At 57.9% G+C, this 23,478-nt stretch overlaps 1 protein-coding gene across 4 annotated transcripts in view; it reads right to left on the reverse strand.

Moving 5' to 3' along the window:
• The window catches only part of SH2B3 (SH2B adaptor protein 3), a 33,457-nt gene extending 11,080 nt beyond the window's left edge, over positions 1 to 22,377 (reverse strand). The window contains exons 1-2 of one of the 4 annotated variants that reach the window (XM_079149577.1): positions 22,322 to 22,377; positions 9,611 to 10,378 (exon numbers count right to left, since the gene is read on the reverse strand). In XM_079149577.1, coding sequence (XP_079005703.1) covers positions 9,611 to 10,351 — 741 coding nt within the window. In that variant the 5' untranslated portion in view covers positions 10,352 to 10,378; positions 22,322 to 22,377. Of the gene's footprint in view, positions 1 to 9,610; positions 10,379 to 12,915; positions 15,109 to 21,270; positions 21,648 to 22,321 lie in introns of those variants that run through there. The other 3 variants (XM_079149574.1, XM_079149576.1, XM_079149575.1) reach the window with 3 other exon arrangements.
• Positions 22,378 to 23,478: the final 1,101 nt, after the last annotated feature.

The following is a 23,478-nucleotide window of genomic DNA, read 5'->3' on the forward strand; positions in this document are numbered from 1 at the left end:
CGCCTGTGATCCCAGAGCTTGGGAGGCTGAGGCAGGAGGATCACAAGTTCAAAGCCAGCCTCAGCAACTTAGCAAGGACCAAAGCAACTCAGTGAGACACCATCTCAAAATAAATGGGCTGGGGATGTGACTCAGTGGTTAAGTATCCCTGGGTCCAACCTTGGAACCAAAAAAAGAAAAAGGAAAAAGATTGGAATAAAACCTAAGTAATCATTCATCTGATCCCTTGGTGGAGAGGGCATTTCCAAACAGAAAAAGCAAAGAAAGAAACCATAAAGATCAGTGCCTGCATTTTACTGCCTTAAACTCAAAAAACCTCAGTAGATCAAAAAACTTGGGGACAAAATTGAAATGAGAAATTAGGAAAAGGTTTGCAACCTGTGACAGAACTAGCTAACATGACATCTAGAGCAGCACCCATGACATCTACTTGCAAATCAACAAGAAAAGGGCAGGCTGCAGAGGAGCAAGCAAAGTAAGTGACCTGGCAGGATGTAAAAAGCGTATGTGACCAAGAAGCACAAGAAACGTCAAAGTCCAGGGGGCAGTGAGTAGAGCAGAGGCAGAGGATGGGAATCGGAATGCACTACTGATAGGTGTGGGCATTCTTTCTAGGTGGCGCAAGTGTTCCGAGATTGGTGGTGGTCGCATAATTCTGTAACTGTATTAAAAAGTAAAGGATTACACATATTAAGCAAGGAAGTTTTATGATACAGGAATTAAAGAGCTCAACTTTTCTTTAGGGGGCGAAATGGTCAATCACACTTAAAATCAGAAAGGACAAGGTAAGTGAGTACTTTTCACCCAGAAGTTGGCCAAGTTTTGAAAATAAAACCTAGTGCTGCACAGACTGTGAGTAGAGGGGAATAACCTTTCTGGAAACTACTTGAAAAGGACATGTCAGAAGCGCTAGAAATGACCCAACGACGGGCTCGAGAGCAGCCCATGACCCACAGGAACCTGGGCTTGATGCCCCACCGGTGCCCGCGAAGCTTCCATGAGCACATGCAAAGACACTCACCCTCAGCAGCCCCTCCCCGGGATGCACATGGAACTGGGAGGAAGCTGCACTGCGCAGGCCTGCCGTCCCGCCTCACGGGCTGAGGCAGGAGGGTCGCCAGGTCCAAGCCTGCTGCGAAATCTTTTTGGCCAAAAATAAAACACTGATGCATGATCCACCTGATGAATCTGGAAAACGCTATACTTAGTGAACGAAGCCAGACGCAGAATGCCATGTGACACTGTGACTCCATGTACACGGGACACCTGAAACAGACAAATCCACACAGAAAAAGCAAGCGGGGGCTCCAGGGGCTGCAGGGGAGGAGCTGGGCAGGGTTGAGATGGTGAAAATGTTCTAAAATTAGAATATGGGGAGGGCTGGGCAGCAGTGCTGGTGGGTCTTGTGGTGTGTAAATTGTCCTAGGGCACCGTGCTTGCCAGGGCTTCCCCTGCTAGGAATGCTACCTCTGGGAACAATCCAAAAAGGGACCCAAGGCCCCTGTGCAGTGTCGGGCATCCAAAACAGGAAACCCTCGCAGCCCTCCTCCGGCAGTTCACGACGGGTCAGACGCCATCCTCAAGATGCTCTCAAAAAAGACAGGAATACAGAAGAGGTCCTGGCTGGGGAGAGGGATGCACCTGGGCAATCCCATCCTGTGCTCTGCCTGCACCTTGGCAGTGCAGCCCAAGGGATCAGCTGGGCAGAGGTGACAAGGACAGATCACAAGGGCATCTGCCTAAATGGCAATGCTGGCTTTTCCCCAGGAGTAGTAACTCCGTTACTTTTTTAATAATTCTGAGTTGTTAACTGAAAAACCAGACAGATGTGGAGGCGCAGGCAGGTCATTTTCCTAGATGACATGCACCTTTTGGAGGGGACAACACAGGCAGGCCCCTTTCCAGGGGGTTCCCTAGAACATTTCTGCCTAGCCCCCACATGGACTGCAAACACCCCCAGGCCTGACGGGTGCCCGTGCAAGGGCCATATAAGGGGGTCCCAGGCCAGGTGGCTCCCATCCACTGGTCCCACAGGCTGGCTGAGCACCCAGTGGGTCCTGTGGCCTCCTCTCCAGCTCGGAGGGGAGACAGGAAAGAGCGGAAGCTGAGACAGCCCCTCCTGCCTTCGGGGAGGAAGCCCCGCTCCCCACCCAGTGAGGGCCTCAGCACAGAGGCCTTCTCGTGCCTTTGGTTTCCTTTTCCATTCACAAGGTGGGCGGGGGATTTCCACAGCACCTGCGGGGCTGCCAGTGGGTGCCTGGTAGGGAGGAAGCCCTTTCTTCCACGCCTCGGGCGGGAGCACATCATGTCCCACTGTCCTATAGCCTGTTTTTGGCTCAAAACAACTCAGCAAGGTAAGTACTGGCATCCCATTTTCCATAACGAGAAACTGAGGTTCAGAGAGGCCATATTCTCAACCTAAGGCCACATGGCAAGGACACGAGAGCGAAGATCTGAACTCAGACCTGTCCATCGCCCTCTGAGGTGCCTACCCACCTGTTCCCAGACTCTGGCCCCACCACCAAGCCACAGCCCCACCTCCCCAAACACACGAACAGAAACACCAAAGCAACTTCTGGGAAGCTGCAACAGCAATAGCCGTGGAGCAGGGAGGGAGTGGGAGCCAGCCAAGGGGCAGGACAGAAGGACAGATCCGCCTCACTGACACCCTCCTGGTGGACGGACTCGGGCACCTTCTAGTCTGCGGATTCAGAGAACTTGAGCTGAAAGGAAGCACGTGATACCATCTGCCCGTGGTTTCGGCGCAGCAGGGGTTTCTTCTAGGCGGCAAAGCTCTTCCTCAAAAATGATTTTGCCTGGAACCCCAACGGGGCAGCTGGGCTGCTGTGTGCATCTGGGGCCATGGGAGCCCTCATCTCCTCCCTCCCTCCTTCCCTCTTCCCAGCCCTGGAAGGCCTGGATCAAGCCCCTGGTTGCCCACTTCATAGCTCAGAGAGGGGCAGGCCCCTGCTTGGGCCACACAGCAGCTCAGGGCAGGGCCCCCACTTTTACCTAGGGATCTTCTGCCTCTGGCCTGCTCCTGGGAAATGGGACTGGGAAGCCACTGGGCTCTTAAGCCCCTGCCTGCCCCCTGGTACATCTGGGTGCTGTCCGGACCATGTCGACTCACTGGGCTGAAACTGGGGGAGTCTCCACCTGGGGCCTCAACACAATCCAGCCCCTGGTGCCTTGGTGAGCTCCTGTGTGGTCCTAAGCAAGCCTCTACCTCTGGGCCTCTGTTTCCTCATCTGTGAGGTTGTAGTCCCCCTCCCAAAGTTTGTGGTGAGGATTCCGTGAACATGTTGAATACAGTGCCTGCCACACGGGAAACAACGGACTTCGTGGTGACAATGACCCAAGCAGCTCTTGCCAAGTCCCAGGGTGTGGGCGCTCCACACACCTTGAGGACAGCAGCTCGGCCAATCCCAAGGTGGGCCTTTATTCGACTGCCTTCACTTGCCTTCACTTCCCAGAAACAGAGGATGCAGTGTCTTTCCCAAGGACCACAGCGTGGAGGGGCAGAAACGGGGCTGGAACCCAGGCCCGAGAGCCTTGGGCGCCCGCCCTGCCACAGCTTCCTGCCGCCTGGCCGCCTCAGCCTCCTTGCACTCCTGCCTCTGAGAGGAAACCGCCAGCCCTGGCGGGCGGACGTCCCTTTCTTTCTGCTTCCTCTTTCCCACAGCAGTGGCAGGGTGGCAGGGGCACCGCCCTGGCCCCACCCAGGCCCTGGCCTGCGTCCAGGCTCCTCTGGCCTCAGGGCCTCTGTTTCCTGGGGCAGGTGCATCGGGAGCCCCAGGAGTGGCCAAGCCCACCTGAGGGCTGACGTAGGGCCCTCTAGGGTGCTTTGCCACCCAGGCTGGCTCTGCCCTTCCGGCTCAACAGGCCACCAAGGGGCCCAAGATCAGAGAGGCGAGCCCCAGCATGGTGGGCCCAAGCTGTCCAGTGCCACCAGGGAGGGCTTTCTCCCCCAAGGACCACAGCCTGCCCCGAGCTTCAGGCCAGTGAGGCCCCGTGTCCTGCCCAAGGAACCTGGCACAGAAGGAGCAGAGAGGGACGGCTTTGAGCCACACTGGCCCCAAGGCCGCTCCGTCCTACAAGTTCCCCAGGCCCAACACACAGGCGAAGGTCCGTGGAGCCCCACCTCCTGCCAGGCGGGGCACTGAAGGCCACAGGCAGGGCGTGCTGCGCCCACCAAGTCCTGGGTACTCCCGACGAGGGTCTCTCTTCCCATTTGTAAGCTGGTGGCCCTGGACATGGCCACAGGAGCTTCTCCTCATCTGAGAGCCCCAAACAGGCATCCCACCCAGGAAGGGCCCTTGTTTCAGCTGCACCAATGGTGACACAAGCCTGTGAGGGCTCCCAGGTGCCCAGGGTCCAGCCTGCCTCGGCCACTCACAAGCTGTGTGCCCCTGAGCAAATCACCCAGCCCCTCTCAGCCATAGGGTCCCCATCTGTGAAATGGCTGAGGTGACCCAGGGCTTGCTGTGAAGACTGAATGAAGCAGGTCAGCAGGCCTGGTGTATAAGGGCCTAAATGTTGGCTAAGGCGGCATTTCTATTTTTTCTTTTAATTAAAAAAAAAACTGTTTTGTAGTTGTAGATGGACAGCATGCCTTTATCTTGTTTATTTTCTTGTGGTGCTGAGGATGGAACCCAGTGCCTCACACATGCTGGGCAAGCGCTCTGCCACTGAGCCACACCCCAGCCCAAAAGGCATTTCTACAAGTAGCTAGACTCTGCGACTGCCAAGGGAGACTGAGGCTCAGCCCCAGGACTGTTCCAGCTGGCAAGGCTTCGACACAAATCTTGCCCAAGCCAGGCCTGGGCATGAGGGAACCGAGGCCCAGGAGACCACTCTGTCCATCTGAAATGGACCCTGGCTCTGAGGGAGGGCCTGCACCAAGGCCAGCGCCCCAGCCCAGTGGCTCTTGTCCAACCCCTACCCTGCCAGCTCCACCAAGTATCTGAGAGGAACCAGACACCAGAGCCCGTGTGCAAGGTCTGCTGTTCATGTGCAGCTGTCAAGGTTTGAACCAGGTGTCCCCACAGCTCCTGCTGAGGCAGAACACTCTGGGTGGAAACTGCAGGCAGGTGGGGCATGGCTTGTGCCCTGGAAGGGTGCGTCTTCCCTGAAGACCCTTCCCCTCCCTCTGCTTCCTGACTGTCTCCTGCTGGGCCCCGTGCCAGGATGTGCTCAGAGCAATGGCGTCGGCCAGCTGTGGCCCTGACCTGTGAAACCGTGAGTTCCAAATGAGCTGTTCCTCCTCTAAGCTGTTCTTGTCATGCACTCTGGTCATGGTGATACTGAGCTGACTAAAACAGCAACTGACCCAATTTCCTTGTTTTTCTTTCAATGCCAGGTGAGGCAGCACCTTTAGCTGCCCTGGCAGGAGCTGGCACACGGCACTGTCTGGTTTGAGCTGGTTCAACAGGCAGCTGGGGATGAGGGCTCCCTAGGGTGCAGATCTCCTCAGTTGCATGACCTCGAGCGCAGCTCCTCTTTGTGCCCCTCAGTCTCAGTTTCCTCATCTGTCAGGTGGGTCCACGAGCTCTGCCTCACGGGAGGGTCTTGGTGTCTGGGGCAGTGCTGGGGCACAGTGGGCACAGTCAAGATCATAAACACTGCTGCCCATCCTGGCCCAGCCTAGGCCCAGCCCTGCCAGGGAGGGAGGAACCATAGGATCAGTGGACATGGAGACTTCCAGGAGAAGAATCAGACCATACCTTCCCCTGGCCATCCTGGTGCCAAGAGGCCTCGGGTGATTCTGGAGAGTTCCTCTGGCCACTGCCACCATACCACTGAGTAGCCCTGAATAGTGTCTTAGGCCCAAATGTACCCACACCTTTTGCATTAAACCTAAAGTCCTCATCGTGGCCAAGAAGGCCCACCCTTTTCCAAAGTTATCCCTTCTTGTCCCTCCACTCCAAGCCCCGGGTGCCTGGTGATGCCTCAGACTGGTCCATGCCCACCCCAGGACCTTTGGACTTGCCATTCCTCCAGCCTAGGACTCCTTTGTCCAGATCTTTCAGGAGCAGCACTTCCTGCAGAGGAGGCTTTCCTGACCATCCCTCAGCAGAAGCCACCCTCTACCCAGAACCTGGACTCAGTGGGAGAAGCTGCCCAGCTCTTGCCCACCTGCAGGGACACACTGAAACTGGAGGAAGCCCGAGACTCTCCTACCTGTCCTCTGACCTTGGCAAGCAGCCACTGAGCTCTCCTCCACCCTCGCAAAGCAGGCTACAGCACACCCTGGCACACATCCAGTGAAGGGGCTCCTCCCACCGCACCCCTCACAGTGACCCTTGAGGTGCTGTCCTCACCTCTACTTCACAGACTCTGAGTGGAGAAGTGGCAGGGTCAGGGTCAGCTGGCTGAAGGCAGAGCTGGGACCCTCTGGGGGAGGCTGTCCCAGAGCCTCTGCTAGGTGACACCTGAAGCACAGGTGGGCACCGCCCTCTCATGGTCCTTATGCTCAGGGCCCTTCCCACTCTGAGCCCAGGGGCCCCCGTCCCCCACAGGACACCCTGTAAGTGATGGAGCTCAGGTGCCAATACAAAGCTAGCCCTCGTTCCCCACCAGCTGGCTGTCAACCCCTCCTGTGCAGAGCTGCCGTCATGGCTGACGCCATGGCTGGAGGTCCAAGCTGACCACCTGGCAGGTGCAGGCAAGACTTGCGGTCTATGCACCCTTGGCCCAGAGATGAATGCCCTGAATCACCGAGGACACTCAGGAACAGCCTAGACTGCACACAACCGGAAGCTGTGGGAAGCTGTGGAGCTGGCCCGCTGTGCCAGAAACTGTCAAGGACCAGAGCCTGGCCTGCCCGCTGCTCGGAGGAGCTGGGAGCCCCCACCAGGGCTTCTTGCCTTGCAGGTGACACCCAGACCTCACGGAGCCCCAGGTGGCCTGGGCTGGGCCCACAATGACCAATGGCACCTCCCATGCACTGGCTGCTCTAGAGGGGCAGAACCCTGGGATCCACCTTCAGGGCCCCCAAAGAACAGGGGCTCTGATGGCCCAAAGGAGCCCTGGAAATTAATCTGTGTTCTTAGCCCCAAAGTCACCACCATAACAAACCCTAGCACAGCACAGGACGTAACCCTGGGCACTGCCCAGTCCAGCGGTCCAGACTCACTGCCAGCCCTGTGTGGGGACCAGGAGTGGCCGCCTGAGGCCCCAGGGCTCGGGGGAAGCTGACTCATCATGCAGGCTGGGGCCGCCAGCTGGATTCCAGATGGCTTATTTTAAGCAGAAGCTGCTTTTCAAAGGGAAGTTGTATGGGGAACTGGACCCCAGGACGACAGGGACAGGTAAGATCAGGTATGGAGGCCAGTGTTTGCCCTTTGTAGCCTCAAGCTTTTTCAATGAGAAAATAGTTTTTACCTGCCCTGCCTTTTCCTGAAGCCTCAGTGATGTCTGGAAGACAATTCTCCACCCACTGAGCTTCCCTGCCCCCTCTACCGCGTGGGCTCTTCCTTGTTCTTTCTTCCAAACACACGGAACACCTTCCTGCCTCTGGTCTTTGCACAGGTTTTTACTTCTGCCTGGGTCTGAACTCAGTCTACAGTCACCTTTCAAGACACCAGACAAGCAGGGCATGGAGGCACATGCCTGTGACCTAGCAACTTGGGAGACTCAGGCAGGAGGATCATAAGTCTGAGGCCAACCTCAGCAAATTAGTGAGAGCCTCTCCAAAAAAAAAAAAAAAAAAGACTCTTGATGGAACTTTGGCAATCAAAACAGTGTGGTGTTGCCACAGGACAGACACATAGGCAATGGGACAAGATACAGCCCATCTCTGGAAGTACATCTCCAGAGACAGACACCATTAAGACAGGGGTGGCACTGCAGTCCAACAGGAAAAGGAGACCAAGGAGCAGGTGGCACAAAGAGGAGCAGCCTGGTGTTCACAGGTGGGAAGAGGACAGGGTGGCCCCACCTCACACAAACCCAGTCCAGATGGCTCCCAACACTGGGCGGCCCAACAACAAGATCTTCAGAAGAAAAGGCAAGAAAATGTCTTCATAACTCGGAAGGCAGACATTTGTTAAGCAGGACACAAAAAGCCCTAACCAGAAAGGAAGATGGTGGATAAACTGGAGTTTGTTAAAATTAAGAGATTCTGTGGGTGAAAGGCACCCTGCGATGCTTACGGTGCAGGCTCCGGAACATACAAAATACAGAAATAAATGCAAGATCCTTACAAATCAAGAAAAGACAATAAAAACAACATCCCTTCAAAAAGACTAAATTCCAATGGCCAATACACTTGTGACAGTCACAGGGAGCACAAATTAAAACCACGTTAAGACCTGGGTCCTCCTGGAGAGAGGAGTTGGGGAGGCCCCAACTAGGGCAGAGGGACAGAGCAGCGCAGGAGCTTCAGAGAAACTGCCAGACCTTCCCAAAGTTGAGCAAGCACTCCGTGTGTCACCCAGCAGCTAGGGACTCCCAGGGGTCTGCACCCAGGAAAAGCCAAAGCAGACGCCCCTCCAAAGACCCGCGCGCAACGCTCAAGGCGGCAGCGCTTCGGCCGTGGGTGCGGATGCTGGCGTCGGGGCGGAGGGAGCTGGGCCGGGTGCCCGGATGACACTCAGCCACGCTCGGGGAGCCTCGCACACACGTGCTCTGCCGCAATCGGGTTTTAAACGGGGCTCCACACGCGTGAGGACTCGCGAGAGACCGCCTCCCCTCCACACAGGGCCCCCCTGCCCTCCCAGAAACCGCCCCGCTTTTCCTTTAGAACACGATTTACCGTTTGTAAATCTGGGCTTTTTCCTTCTGCAGCTTCCCTGGCACCTGGCACAGACGTGCCCACCTATCCAGATGCATCTCGGGTCGCCAGCCGACGCAGGCCTCTGGGCTAGGCTCAGCCTACGCGGAACAGGGCCACGAAGAGGAGGAAGGCTGCGTCCAGCACCTGTCCCCCAGCCCTACACCCCGGACAGCAGACGCGCCAGCTTCCGTTCCACGCAGGAGTGAGGCCGGTTGCCGAGGAAAAGCACGCGTTTCTGTACTTGTAAGAAAAGGCCTGGGCGCGGCGCGCGGGAAGGCGCGAGCCCGTTCTGAAACCTCTAGAAATGGTGCCCCTATTTGTCGTCGTCAGCTGCTTCAGGATTTTCAGCTGTGGACCGAGCTGCCACCCCCACGCACCTGGGGCACGAGCGGTACCCCCGACACCCCGCGCCATCGCTGACCGGAGCTCCGCTGTCAAGCTGCCGGGCGGGGCCCGAGGACGCCCAACGGTAGAACCTAAGGCGGCCTCGGCACCGACTTGGGACCAACACGGCGCCCGCGCAGGGTGCGGGGGCTGCCCTCCTGTGAACCCGGAGAGATGCGCGCCTGAAACGCCGGCCACTCGGGGCAGGAGGCCGCCAGTTCCAGGGCAGCCCGTGCAATTCAGCGGGGCCCGGCTGGGGACGCGGCTGGGAGGTGGAGCGCTAGCCCGGCACGTGCGAGGCCCTGGTTCAGTCCCCAGCGTCGCCAAAAAGCCAGTCAAATTCGGCGACTCAAGACGCAAGGCTCCCGGTTCAACTTCCCGGGCGCTGGCAGCCACCTGCTGGAGAACCGCACCCCTGCCCGCTGTGCCCGCGGCCGCGGCGGCGCTTACCTTGGGCGGGTCGAAGAGCTCCAGCACCCGGTCGGGGCCACCACTGGGGCCGGTGGCGCGGCGCAGCGCCAGCCTCCCGCGCTGCCAGCGCGCGCCGCTGTCCATGGACGCCTCATCGGCCAGGCTGTACCGCAGCGCCGCCTCCTTGAGGACCTCCGGCGGCGGCTCCCGGGCCAAGCTCCAGGGCAGCAGCTTCCTGGCCAGGCCGGGCCTCGCGGGGGCCTCGGCCGCCTCCCCGGCCGCGGAGGCAGGCAGCTCCCCAGCCGACCGGCGGCGGAAGATGTGGCGCAGGCTGCGGCGCAGGTGCTGGAGGGAGCAGGAGCCGGGCGGCCGCGGCGGGGCCAGATCCTCCGAGCTGCGGGCCTTGGGCAGCGCGGGGGCGGCGGGGCCAGGGCCGGGCTCGACCGCGGGCGCCTCGGCCTTGGCGGGGGACCCGCGGCCCGTCTCGCGGTAGTCGCGCCCGGGCGCCCGGGCCTCGCGCACCTCGCGGCAGAAGTAGCGCTGGAAGAGGTCGGTGAACTGCAGCGACACAAGCTCGGCGCGCAGGGGCGCGTGGTGCGGGTGCTCGCGGGCAAAGAGCCAGTACTGGCGGGCCAGCTCCCTGGCAGCGGCCACCGCGTGCAGCTCGCAGAACTCGCTCCAGCCCCTCGGGGACGGGGTCGTCGCCGCTGCAGGCAGGGAGGCAGAGGAGGCCAAGGGCGCGGAGGAGGCCGAGGAAGGCTGCAGGGTGGGCCCGTTCATGGTGGAGACCGAGGTGGGGCAGCCAGGCTGAAAGACACATGGGGGTGGGCAATGAGAACTAAGCCTGCAAAAGACTGCAGGGGGCCCCCTTATCTCCAGGTTACGGTCCAAGACCTCCAGTGCACTCCTGAACCCGGGGACACTAACCAGACCCTGAAATGGCTCTGGTTAGTAACAGGAGGGCAGCATATACAGCATGGATACAAGAGACAAAGGATGACTGCTGTCCAGACTGGAGCAGGCCAGATGCTGGAGATTTCATCACACAGGCCCATGAACATATAAAATTCATGATTTATTTATTTCTGGCATTTTCCGTTTAATATTTTTGTGTTCTGGTTGACCACAGGCAACTAAAATCACAAAAAATGAAACTCTGGATAAGCAGGACTGCTATATTTCAAACCACCAACAGGAGACAAATTTTTCACCGCACACATAAAAAAATTTAGCCAAGTGGGGTGATGCATGCCTGTAATTCCTGCCACTCAGGAGGCGAAGGCAAGAGGATTGCAGTTTTGAGGCCAGTCTCCTTAATTTACCAAGATCCTGTCTTGAAACAAAAGATAAAATGGGCTGGGGTTGTAGCTCAGTGCTAGATAAACATTGATTCACTCCCCAGAGCAGAAAGGAAACAAACAAAAATAAAAAATTAAGTGGGACCAAGTAGAGTGATGTATACCTGTAATCCCAGCTACTCAGGAGGCTGGGGCAGGAGGATTACAAGTTAGAGGCCAGCCTGGGAAATTTAGTGAGACCCTGTCTGTAAAATAAAATAAAAAATTTAAATTACCAATAATACCCAGCGTTGGTAAAGATGCTGGGCAGCAGACACTCTCCTACAATGCTCTTTGTTCTGTCAGGTGGTCCAACCTTTTACAAGACAACTTGTGAAAAGCTACTTCAGACCCAGCATCCCGCTTTTACTTCAGAAACATACTTGCTCATAGGCACACAGAGGCATGTACAGGACAGTTCCCTGCTGGACATCGCCCGCCACCGTATTTATAATAGGGAAAAACCAGAAACAACCGAATGCCCACCAGCCAGAAACTAGTAAAATAAACTGTGGTATGTCTGCAGGCTGAAGTAGTCTACAGCATCAGGAAAGGTGAGGAGGCGCTATTCCACCACCTCCCAGAGAGCTGTAGGGCACGCCATTCAGCAAAAAGGCCAACCAAGTGGTGCACACCTGTAATCCCAGAAGCTCAGGAGGCTGAGGCCGGAGGATCACAAGTTCAAAGCCAGCCTCAGCAATTTAGCAAGGCTTTAAGCAACTCAGCAATACAAACTGTACATTCTATTTGCATAAACACTTCCATAAAACCAAACCACAGGGCTGGGGAGATAGCTCAGTTGGTAGAGTGTTTGCCTTGGGTTCAAGGCCCTGGGTTCAAACCCAGCACCACACACACACACACAAAAAAAAACCAGCTGTTATGTGTACATGAACACAGTTAAACGGTGGGCCAGGGCGTGCCTATAATCCTGGCTACTTGGAAAGCTGAGGCAAGATCACAAGTTTGAAGTCAGCCTCAGCCACTTGGTGAGATCCTGTTTCAAAAAAAGAGAGAGAGAGAGAAAGAGCCAAGCCAAGAACATAGCTCCGTGGTAAAGCACCCCCGGGTTCAATTCCTAGTACTGGGAACAAGTGAGCAAGAAGGGCCGGGCAGAAGCAAACTAACCCTGAAACAGTGGTATCCTCTGGGAAAAGCCCAATTCGGGGTGCAGCGGGGAATAACCACAGAAAAGGTACTGCCTATCTCTAGAAAATGGTCAGTAACATGAGTTCTGGAGCCTGGGTTCAATTCCCAGCACTGCCACTTCCTGGATGGGTGATCCTGAGTGATCGACGTCACTTCCCTCCGCCTCAGTGCCCATCTTGCCCGCCTTACAGGAGTGTGTTAAAGACTGAGCCAATAGATATCAAGACCTTAGAACACAGGAAGAGCTTAGTGAGGGCCAGCTGCTGCTGTCCTTATTTAACTGTCACAGTGAGGGTTGTACTGACGTCTACACAAATACACACAGAACAACAAGTAAGAGGAATGATTAACCAGACTCACAGGGTGGGAAGGCCTCGCTAGCTCTGCCAGGGCCTCAGGACAGGCAGACCCTTGCCAGCTCCCCAGTGGGGGGGCCTTCGAGTTCACAACCAAGGCCCCTCATGTAACAAGACAATCAAAATGGCACTACATCCCCCGCTGTCCTCGGTGCTGAACAGCTCATGCCTGGGCAGCTACCCCTCAGGACTCCTCCCTCCCTCCCTCCCAAGCCTGGCCCCTGCTGGGGACCACACGTCCACGCTTGTTCTTCAGGACAGAGAATAGGAAACGCCTTCTCTGCTCTGGCACGAAGCCAGGCACAGAATCCCTGATGAGCAGGAACAGAGGATGGTGCCACCCCAGTCCCACTCACTCCCAGATCAGGGACAGTGTCAGGAAGGAGTACAGGCTACAGAGGTCCAAGGACAAGTGGGGCCTCCAACCACTTCCTCACTCACTCCCCCAAATACCACTGGTGCCCACTGGTGCCAGGCAGTGTGCTGTCCTCCTAAGGCTCACCTTACAAAGGGAGCCGTGTGTTGGTTGTGTGGCCTGTGACACCTGACTGGACCTCTCTGGACCTTGGTTTCCTCATCTACCAAGCAGGTAATGCAAACATCCACCTCAGGTGACATTTGTTAGGAGTTGTCGAAAGGGTCTCGAGTCGGAGATCTGAATCCAGAAGCGGGGTTCTTCCAGCACACTCTGCTCCGTGCACACCTTCTCCCTGTGTGGCCCCACCATGCTGGGCACACTCCCAGGTAGCAGTAATGACAGGGCCACCCCCATCGTCTCCCAGCCTCAGTGGGGACCCTGCAGTTGGTGGCAGCGGGACACCCCAGATAGCATGGGGAGCTCTGCACTTGCCAGGCGGGTGCTCTGCACACAGCAAGCACTGCACTCCAGAGGCCACAGCCCCAGCACACAGCACGCGGTCAGCAAAGGCAGGCATGCAAGTGTACACACGAGGACGGTGACTCGGCTGCTGCAGCAAGAGGACCACAGTCTGACACCGGCCTGGGCAGCTCAGTGGGACCTGCCTCAAAATAAAATGAGAAGGGTTGGGGACCTAGCTCAGAGGTAGAGCGCCCTGGGTTCTATCCTGTACCACCAAAAATATAAATAAATAAATAAACAGCTGGCAGGAGGAAAGGAAGGGGGCCACGCCTGCCCTTGGCCACCTGGTCCTGCCTGCAGCTGAAGGGCATCAGGCCCTGGGCAGCCCCACTGCCCCCACACCCAGGCTGTGACACATGCCAGGCAGGCACTGCTGTCATGGCTCTCAGGAGCCAAGAGAGCTCCAACTCCAGTCCCACGTGGCCCAGGTGGCCTGCCCAGCCACACCAGCTGCCTCTGGGCAAGTGGTGCTAGCTGTTCCCTGTCCTGTCCACTCTCCATCTGCTTCCAGTGGAACCAAAGAAGCCTGCCCCAAGCTTGCCCGTTGTGTCAAGACCCAGACCCGTCCTCCAGCACTCTAGTCACGTGCTGTCACCTAGCAGCCACAGTGATTCCGTCAGTGACCATCTCCCCATCAGGACGTGGGCTCCTTGAGGCTGCACTGCCTGCTCAAGAGCCAGTTCCTAGCATACAGCAAGAGCCCAATGGATGCCTATGGCATGGACAAAGGAAAGGGGTGGCTGTATGTGTAACCTCTCTGGCTCTTTTGGCAGACACGTGCAGCCAGCAGCAGCTAACAGCCACCTCCCCTGGGCCTCCGTCCAGACCTGCTCCTGTGTCTGGAATACTTGTTCCTGTCCACTGCCACACCTTCGAGTCTTGAAGCCCCTCTGCAGGAGTCTCCCACGCCCTGTCACTGTCACAGCCAAGGCTGGGCACCCTCTTGGCACCCGCCCCCAGCTTCCCCTGCCGCACCCTTGCCATACTCCGGGGCTTTGTTTTGGTGTTTGTTTTTAAAAGAACATTCTACCTCTACCTCTGAGCTACATGTCCAACACTGTTTATTTTGAGACAAGGTCTCTGAGTTGCCCAAGCTGGCCTGGAACTTGTCCTCTCCTGCCTCAGGCTCAGGAGTCACCCCAGGCAATTGGCCACCAGCAGGAGTTGTTCTAACCCTTCCATGAAGCATCCACTGTCATAAGCTCAGGACAGCCTGAGGAGGCAGGTCCAGTTATTACTCCCCTATTACAGACTGAGAAAGTGAAGCACAGGGGAGCCCCCAGGGCTACTGATTGATGGAAAACACACCCCAAAGGCACCCCAGAGCACCTGATTAATGCCCAAACGCACACCAAGAAGCCTCTCTTCCCAGGGAGTGTTCACTGAATGAATGAGTAAGCCCCAGAGGAGGGGACACAAAGATCTCATTCAGCTCTTGCTGCAATCAGGGCTCATCAGTAACTCTGTCCAGGTCCCAGAGTCACCAAATGGTTCTGGAAAAAGTCACAGGGCAAAAACAAGAAAACAAAAATTACAACAATAAATGACAATGAGCCAGACCTTGCATGTGTCCTGCTCTGCGTAGAACCTCTGCACCTATCTGCTCCTTTAATTCCTGCTGGAAGGGGCAGGCTAAGCACTGCACCTACTTCATAGGTGGGAACATGGAGGTGTGGGAACAGCAGCTTGCCCACAATCACGTGGCCAGCCAGCAAGGGACAGGGCTGGGACTAGGTCACTGCTCGCTTGCCAGCAAGCACCGTGCTTACTGTCATCCCCCCACCATGGGTGTGTCCCCACGCGCTGGGAGACGGGCCACTCCTGCCGGCCCCCCAGGGCCCTCTCAGAGCTGGTGCCCCAGGAAGGTCAGCTGTATGAATTAATGCCCTCCCAGGGTTAGACAAGGCAGGCTGGCATATGTCAGTCTCTGGAGTCACGCTCACAACTCACACGGATGCTAGAGAAGGTGGGGACTCTGAGACAACCACCCGCCCAGATGAGCCCCAGGCTGCCAACCAAATCTGCTCTGCTCCTTCCTCGCCACAAGATGCAAAAGAGGGACTTTCCCGCTCAAAGCCTCAGAGTCCCCTGTGTGACAGGCTGATGTCCCTTTCTTGGTGTTTGCTAGGAGCATTCTGAGAGCTGGTAAATGCACGTGGCTCCTATAGGCCTCAGGAACAGTGGCTGCCACTATTTTATTACTATAATGGTTAGAAAAGTGACAGGCCTGGAGAATCAGGCCCCTGCCCAGGAGTCACTAGAGAGCCTGCCTCGTGGGGAAGGTTGGGCAGGGGGCGTCAGGGAAGCCTGAACAGAAGGCCTCTCAGGGAACCAGGGCTGCTCAGGTGGCTCCAGGCGGGAAATCATCAGTCAGTGTGGTCAACTGCAGCCCAAGACAGCAAGGGGACTGCCCCAGAGGTCTGCTTACAGGAGGGCAGCCAGGCGGCAGGAAGGGGGTCCCTGCCTGCACCTGGGCCCAGGTGGGAGTGTCTGTTGAGTGCTTTCTACGTGCCAGGCACAGATGAAGGGCAACTGATCAGACTGACAATCCTACAACAGGGGCTGAAAAGCTCTGGGCAAGAAGCAATTATTAATCATCACAGGAGACTCAGGAGACCCTCGGCTTAGACCACTCTAGTGTTTAAGCGTGTAGGACTTTTGGGACACTGCTATCCTGGCCAACAGGCTTCTGTGAGCCTGAGAAGCTGCAGGAAGGAACCACCTTTCACTAGAAGGGAAGCTTTGCCTGGGGGTCTGTGTCAACCAGCCCAGCCTAGGTTTCTGGGGTAGGAACTTCCCAGCTATGGGGGCATCCAGGATTTCCCCAAATCCCACAGCATGCTAAGGGACAAAGACAATACAGAACAGTAAGATCTCAGCCCGGTGCATCCTGGCACCCTCCTCCCTGAGTCTCCACAGCAAACACAAGGAGACAGCTAGGCCATGCCTTCCAGCAGGGAGTGGGGGCAGTCCTATATCTTGGGATCCCAAGTGCAGAGTCTGTGTCTACCAGAGTGATCTGATAAGGGCCCTGAAGACTCGGACAGGCCTATTGCTCCCCAGTTCAACACATCCATCCTGAGAGGTCCTCAAGCCTCTGCCAAGTTCAAAAGACTCCTTGGGTCCTGGTCAGCTGGGACCCCTGGCTGTGTGCTGTGGGCACCTCTAACCCACAGCCCAGCAGCATTCCCTGGCCCTCAGCCTGAACAGCACTGTAACTCAGGGAAACACAGTTCCCCTCTGAGGACCAGCCCACATGCAGAGAGAGCCTTTACCACCTGTGGGAATGCCCCCTGTGAGGGGCTCAGGGGGCTAAATTGTGAAGTTAAACCAGTCGGTCTGAACTGGTGCAGTGGTGCAGGCCTATAATTCCATCTACTCGGGAGGCTAAGGCAGGAGGATCACAAGTTTGAAGCCAGCCTGGGCAATTTAGGGAGACCTTGTCTCCTGCCTTGAAATAAAAAATAAAAAGGGCTGGGGTGTACCTCAGTGGTAGAGCACCCCTAGTTTGATTCTCAGCACTGCTAGATAAATAAACAGAGCCAGTCCAGATCCCGTGCTGCCACCCCGATTCAAATGACTGGGCAGGAAGTCTCACCCCAGAGGGGGGGCACCCCCTCCCATGAGGCCCTCAGGTCGACTCTAGGCCTCGGGAACATCTGTCTTTCCCAGCGAAGTACCAACTATCCAAGGAGGCTTAGAGAGCTGAGGGGCCCAACACACCACCTTCCAGAGCATTCGAAGGGTCACCCAGAGAGCCCACGAGAAGCAGGGGCAAAGCCCACCCTGTGGAAGCTGAGGTGGGTTCTGCCTTAGACCACGGGGCAGCCAGCTAGGCCCTGATGCCCCTCTCTGGAGTCACCTAGTTCCCTGGAGACATTTATCAGGCCGGCACAGTCTGCCAGAACAGGAAATGTCCTCTGGCTTCCTCTGCCACCCCGAGCCTGACACCCCAGCCAGCCACCGCCCTGCCTCGGCCTCAAGAGGTGGGGAAAGCCAGGGCCATCCCCCAAGGATGTGCAGCACCCTCTGAAGTCCACACACACACTGTAGCAGAAAGTGGATTCTTCCGGTGACTGCCCTGGGGTTCAGGGCAGGTGAGCCCCTGACTGGGGTGGACCCACAGCAATCCCCCCTCCACTAAACATGCTGCTCTGGACGCCAGAAGGGTGCTCAGGCCTCTGTTCCTCTGCCCCTCTCTCCACACACACTGCCCTTTCTGGGCCTCTCCTCCTCAAGAGGACACCAAAAGGTGAGGTGTCCAGAAGGAGCAGATTCCACGTCAAAGGCCTACGTGTCCACCACCCCAGCTGGCAGATCCTGTTCTTGGTCCCTGGCCTCCTGCATCCAGGCCCTATCAGGCGCCCCAAGTCTGGTCTGTTAGCAGGGCGAACTTCCTCCCTCCCAGGCCTCCCTGGGGACACTCCATTGGCTCCCCCCACCACAGTCATGGTGGGGGCACATCCGGGAGGGCCCCCAGGGGCTCTAGGCCTGGCTCACTTGCAAGGAAGCCTGCAGCCAGGCCGCCCCCCCTGACGACCCCTGACAGGGTAGCGTGGGAGGAAAAATCTTCCAGCCATCTGCTCAGCTGCTGGGTTTCCGGCCAGGAGAGAGCCGCCCAGGGCCTCCAGGAGGACCTGCTACCCTAGGGAAGTGTCCCTTGCCCCTGCTGCAGGGAAGGACGCCCAGCCTCATGGTGGCCAGTGAGACCCAGAGCCCTGACAGAGGAATGCTGGCTGCCTGGGCCATGGACCCAAGTAAGCGGTGCCTGGTTGTGACCAAGGATCTCCTGCCTGACCTTGGGACCTCGTCAGTCCCCACGGGACCTCAAGCCCTCGGAAGCCCGGAAGCTGGGGTGCAGGGCTACTGGGTCCAATTAAGCCTGACTCAACAAGTGACCCCAGCCGAGTCACTTCCCCTGGGCAGTCTGCCAGCCTCAGTTTCCTCAGGCAGAGGGGACAGTGGGAACAGGGTCTGGCTGGGAACGCGTGACCTGCATAGCCCTATTGGACTCTGAGGATCCTCCTGTCAGATGGAAGTTGCTTCCTACCCCACCCAACCAAAGATGCTCAACACTGGGGGAGGCCCTGGGGACCCTTTTCCCAGGACCCTTGGGCATTAACAGCAGCAGCTTGCACTTACAGAGCACTGACTGCATGCGGGCACTGTGCATACCTCTTGGAACGACAGTCAGGTAGTCGTTAGGACCCTGTTTACAGACGAGGAGACCTGTGGCTCAGAGGGATGACGACAACCCAAGGTCTCACACAACCATAGCCAACACAGTCCCCAGCCCTATTCCATGCCAGGCTCAGACACTTCCCACAGCTACCCTGGAGGGCCCAAGACCCTCAGCCTCCACTGGGCAGGTCCCAACAGAAGTCAGATAATTTGCTCAAGGCTCAGAGTTAGAAGCTGGCACAGCCCACCTTTCTCCAAAGCCCATCTGCTACAGGGAGAAGTGGGGGGGACATAATGGCAAGGGCTTCATTTTTAATATTTACTATTGGTCATTGAGTGCCAGGCCCAAACTGAGCACTTTATATGCCTTGTCTCATCAAGCTCCATAGCTGTTAAAAATCTTTCATAGAAACTGACTTAATTGCCTCAGAGAGGTGAAGTGATCCACATGAGGATTCACAGCAAGAAAACCCCATAAGGGTGTGGGAGATACATAAACTGGTCCCTAAAGACCTGTTCAGCAAAGGCAGTGGTCTTGGCCCAGATTAGGGGTAGTTCCCTGCCAGGGCCCCAGGATCCCCTTTACTGAACCCCTCACTGCTGGGCAGGACACTCTGTCTCCCCTCACCAGGAGCAGATGGCCCTGGGCTTGAGAAGTGCCTCCACCTGTCCCTAGTGGTGCTCCACCCTGGAGGTGGAGACAGTCTGGGGAGGCACACAGGACCTAGGCACCTGAAGACCACCACAGACTGAGGGCTGCAGGGCCACCCAGCAGTGGCTGCCTCCTGGAACAGCTCTACAGGATCTGATTAGGAAAGTGGGTTTCTCACAGAGGAAGGTCCAAGCCCAGAGCTAAGAGGCTTGGGGGCAGCGGGATAAGAAAGCAAGCAGGGCCAATCTCCCCGACAAAGAACAAACCATCCTTGGGCCGCCTGCTCCTGACCAAGCCCACTCATTTATGCTTCTGGTAATCCTAAGTAGTAGGTCCTCCATCACACCCACTTGGCAGACGAGAAAACTGAGGCCAGGGCAGGTAAGCGAGGCCTCCTAGCCAGGAAGTGCTATCATCTCATCCTGCCCAGGTCTGTAAAATTCTTCTGCCAAGACGAGGAACTCCAGAGCAGTGCAGGAGGTGTGCATAGCACCTGACAGGGCGTTTCACAGCCAGTAACATTAGCTCTGCTGATGGTAATGATAAAAATCAACAACCCCCTGCATGTAATTGAACCCTTCTCTGTGCCAGACAGCAGGTGCCTTTCACACACTCACTCATTAAAACTCTCCTGCAAACCTGTTATTACCCCATTTTACACAGGAGGAAATCAAGGTGGATGGGGTCATTTGCCCACACCCTCAGCTTGGAAAGAGGCAGAGGGAGAATCAAAGTACAGTTTCCAGGACCTTCCTCTGCCACCACTGAGCCCTGAAGGTCCTCAGACCGGAGCTGCTGATACTCCAGGCCGGCCGTTCCCAGCTGGCTGCCTGTGTGCCCCACAGGGACTTACACAAGTTGTAGGAATGTTCACCCTTTGGCTCAGAAGAATTTTCCCTCCCAGAGGGGGGCTGTGGGAAAAGGCTCAGAAAAAGTGCAGTAAAAATCCTTCCAACTTCCCTTATGGGCCCTGGTCTCTCATCCCCTGAGTCCAGTCTGCCTAGGTGGCCTCTGTCTGCTCTTCCCCCATTCAGTCTCCAGCCCCTGCAGCTTCCCAGGAACTGCTGAAGCTGTTTCTATTCTGGCCACCAGGTCAGCATGGAAAATCCAAACATAACTTGCACCCACATCCCTAAAGACACACGTGCCCACTGCCCTGGCAAGGCCCCTGAGGTCAACTGTAAAGGGGAGGCTAGATGGTCCAGCTGCCCCAGCAAAGCCTGGCAGCTGCCAGGTATCAGAAGATGCTCCTTTCTCAGGCAAGGGACTATGGTTCAGATCTCAGTCTCCTGTCATCAAAGCTGGACTTCGGCCCTGCTTATGTCGCCTTGTCAGACCCTCTGCTCCAAAGCCCCCACCAGCCACCCAAGATTTCACTTCCTCCCACTCAACCCAGCCTGGCCATGCCCCTCCCTGGAGTCCCCCAGCTGCAAGCAATGACCTCCTCACCTACATCATTGTGGCCCGGGAAATGGGGAAGAGAAACAGGAGAATGAGGAAACTAGAAAAAAAAGAAGTGGGCCAGGCAGCCCCCTCCAAGCAAAAGCTCTCCTGCCAGAGGGAATGAAGGGAGGGGTTTCTTGCATCAGGGATTGAAGTCCCCTGAAATACCCTCCGGCGGTGCCACCCTAGAAGACCAACGCCTCCTCTTTTTGTGGTGGGGGGATTCCCAGCCTAGAGCATCCCAGGCTCGGGGACCCCAAACTCTGCTGAACCCCTAAGTTTAGGGGGGTGTGGGTGCCTGGCCAAACCCAGCTGGGCAGTGCTGGGCGTGAAGAGGGGCCTCCTGAATTGGGGTGCTGCCTCCTGGGTCACATGGCCTGATCCGCACCGGCAGGAGCGGGCGGCTGGACCCCCATGCCCACAGCCTGTTGGACTACTTTCACTTTCACACTCAAGGCGGTGACCCCAACCCTCACCAGGCGCGAGCGGGCGCTGCTCCCGCTGGCGTCGCTGCGCGCCTCCAGCGCCCCGGGGCGCCGGCTCCCGCGACATCCCCGGCACGTGTGTGGGTGGGAGCCGCGGGCGCGCGGCGCGGGGGACCGGCGCCCCGGGCGACTCCGTCGGGGCAGCCGCGGGCGCGCGCCGGCCTCCTCCTCCCCGCCAAGCCCTCCGGCCTCGGGGCGCCCGCCCGGCGCGCCTACCTGAGAGAGACGGGGTCCGGGCCCGGCCTGCCCATGGCGTCGCGCCCCGGCCCCCCGCAGTCCCGAGGGGTGGGCGGGCCCCCGCCCGGGCGCGTCCTCTCCCGCGCGCCGGCTCCGCGCTCGCGGCTCTCTCTGGAGCGGGGCTCAGGCAGGAAACCCGGGCTCGGAAAATGGCCAGCGCCTCATCATTTCCGCCGCCAGCGCTTGACAGTTGCTGGAGGATGCGCCCCCGGGCCGCCGCCGGGGAAACTTTGCTGCCGCCGCCGTGGCCTCGGCGGGCCGCGACAGTCCGGGCGGGCGGCCGGGCGGAGGCGGAGGCGGTGGACCGAGCCCATGCCGCCCCGCGCCGTTATGTAAAGAGGAGCCCGCTGCGAGCGCCGAGCCCGCGGGGGAGGGCGGGGCCGCGGGGAGCCACGCCCCAGCCCGCCGCGAGCGGCCGCCGGGCTCGGCGGGGGGCGGAGCCTGGCCCGGCCCCGCCCACCGGCCAGCCGGGTCCTGGGGTCCAGCGACGCGGCCCGGGGGCGGGGCCTCCTCAAGCCACGCCCCCACCGGCCCTCGGATTCGCGTCGCGCAACCTAAAGAAGGGAAGGGACGGCCGGCGGGGCGGCCCCACCCACCTGCCGCCGGCGAGGCACCGAGTGCCCTGGCGTGGCGGGGGCGGGCCCGGCGGGGCGGGGCGGGGCGGGGCCGCCCGGCCTCGAGGGGGCGCGCCCCCGGGGACTCGCTCCCGCCCGGTCTTATCGGCGTCCGCCGGGCCGACAGTGCAACAGCGACCGCGGCTTTCATCATCACCCGGGCAGGGGGCCCAGCCCTGCTCGGCCCCGACGACCCGCGACTCTGCCGAGCCCGCCCGCCACGGCCCCCACCTCCCCTGCCCGGGTTCGGTCCCCACTCGGCTCTGCTTCTGCCGCGGCCTGCGCCGTGCAGACCAGCCTCCCCGGCCACCTGTCTCCCTCTCCAGAAGGGGTGTCCCTTTCTCCAGGAAGCCCTCCCGAACCGCTGGCGTCGCTGCTCTCGAGCCTCCCGCTCTGCAGGCCGCAGGGCCACCTACCTTTCCTCGAGGGCTCCATGCGGTCGTAACGGACAGTGGGGTGTCCCTTGCTCTGGTGGAGACTCTCGGCCAGCCTTCCCCCACACAGAGGAGGGAGGGGAGAGAGGAATGTCTCTGCCTCCCCCTCCCCCAACAGGAAACAAGCCGCCCACGCCCCCAGCTCGGAGGGGCCACTTCAACCCTTCCCAGAAAGCAGGCTCCTCCCGAGCCACTGCCTCCCGAGCAAATGACTTGACTTCTCCATTCCTTAATTTCCTCATCCGAATGAAGTGGAAATAATAAGTGTCCCGAGCCCGCTGGGTTGTTGGGAGAATTAAATGAGTGAATGCATTAAAACGTTAGCACAGGGCTTGGCTCATGCTAATTAAAGAGGTGCTGCTTGAGTGTGTGTTCCACAAGCCGGCCTTGAGCCCGGCCCTTGCAGCTGCAGGAAGGGGTTCCCCAGAAAGAGGGGATTTCCAAACGTCAAGCAGACGGGCGGAAGGGAGCTGATCTGCCCGAGGATTCCTAGAGTCCAAAACCCTTGAAGAAAACACAAAAAAGTGCTTTCCACAAATAGGTATTGAAGGCCTGCTATGTGCAAGACACTGTGTCTAGGGACACAGCAGAGAACAAATGTCCCTTCACTCATGGAACTCACATTGGGGTGAGGGGACACAGGGCACCAATGCATGAATAGGATAACTTAAGAAGATGGCATAACCCTTACAGGATGGAGGAGAGGAGACTGCCTTTGGGGGCTCAGGAAGGACATCTCTGAGAAGCTAATGTTTGAGCAGACCTACATACTGACAAGAAGGATCCAGATACAACAGAGTTGAGGGAAGGGCATTCCCACTAAAGGAACAGCAAGCACAAAGGTCCTGGGGTGGGAATGTCTGGTGAGTCCGAGAAATTAAACAGGCAGTAGAGTTCTGCTCTATGGGAAGAGCGGAGAGGAAGGCTCATTACACAGTATCCTGAAGGTCCTGGTGGGGAGTCTGGCAATTATTCTGAGGGCAGGGGGAAGCCATGAAGGGTTTTAAGCAGAAGGACCTGTTGAGCTTTGAATTCAAGCTGCCAAGTGTGGCGCTGACACCCCATTAAGAAGTGTCCCCATGATGTTCGCACATCTGAGAATGTGGCACAAAGGAACAGGTATCAAAGTCTAAACTGGT

Source organism: Sciurus vulgaris (genome assembly GCF_902686455.1).
Source record: "Sciurus vulgaris genome assembly, chromosome: 8".
Classification (NCBI taxonomy): domain Eukaryota; kingdom Metazoa; phylum Chordata; class Mammalia; order Rodentia; family Sciuridae; genus Sciurus; species Sciurus vulgaris.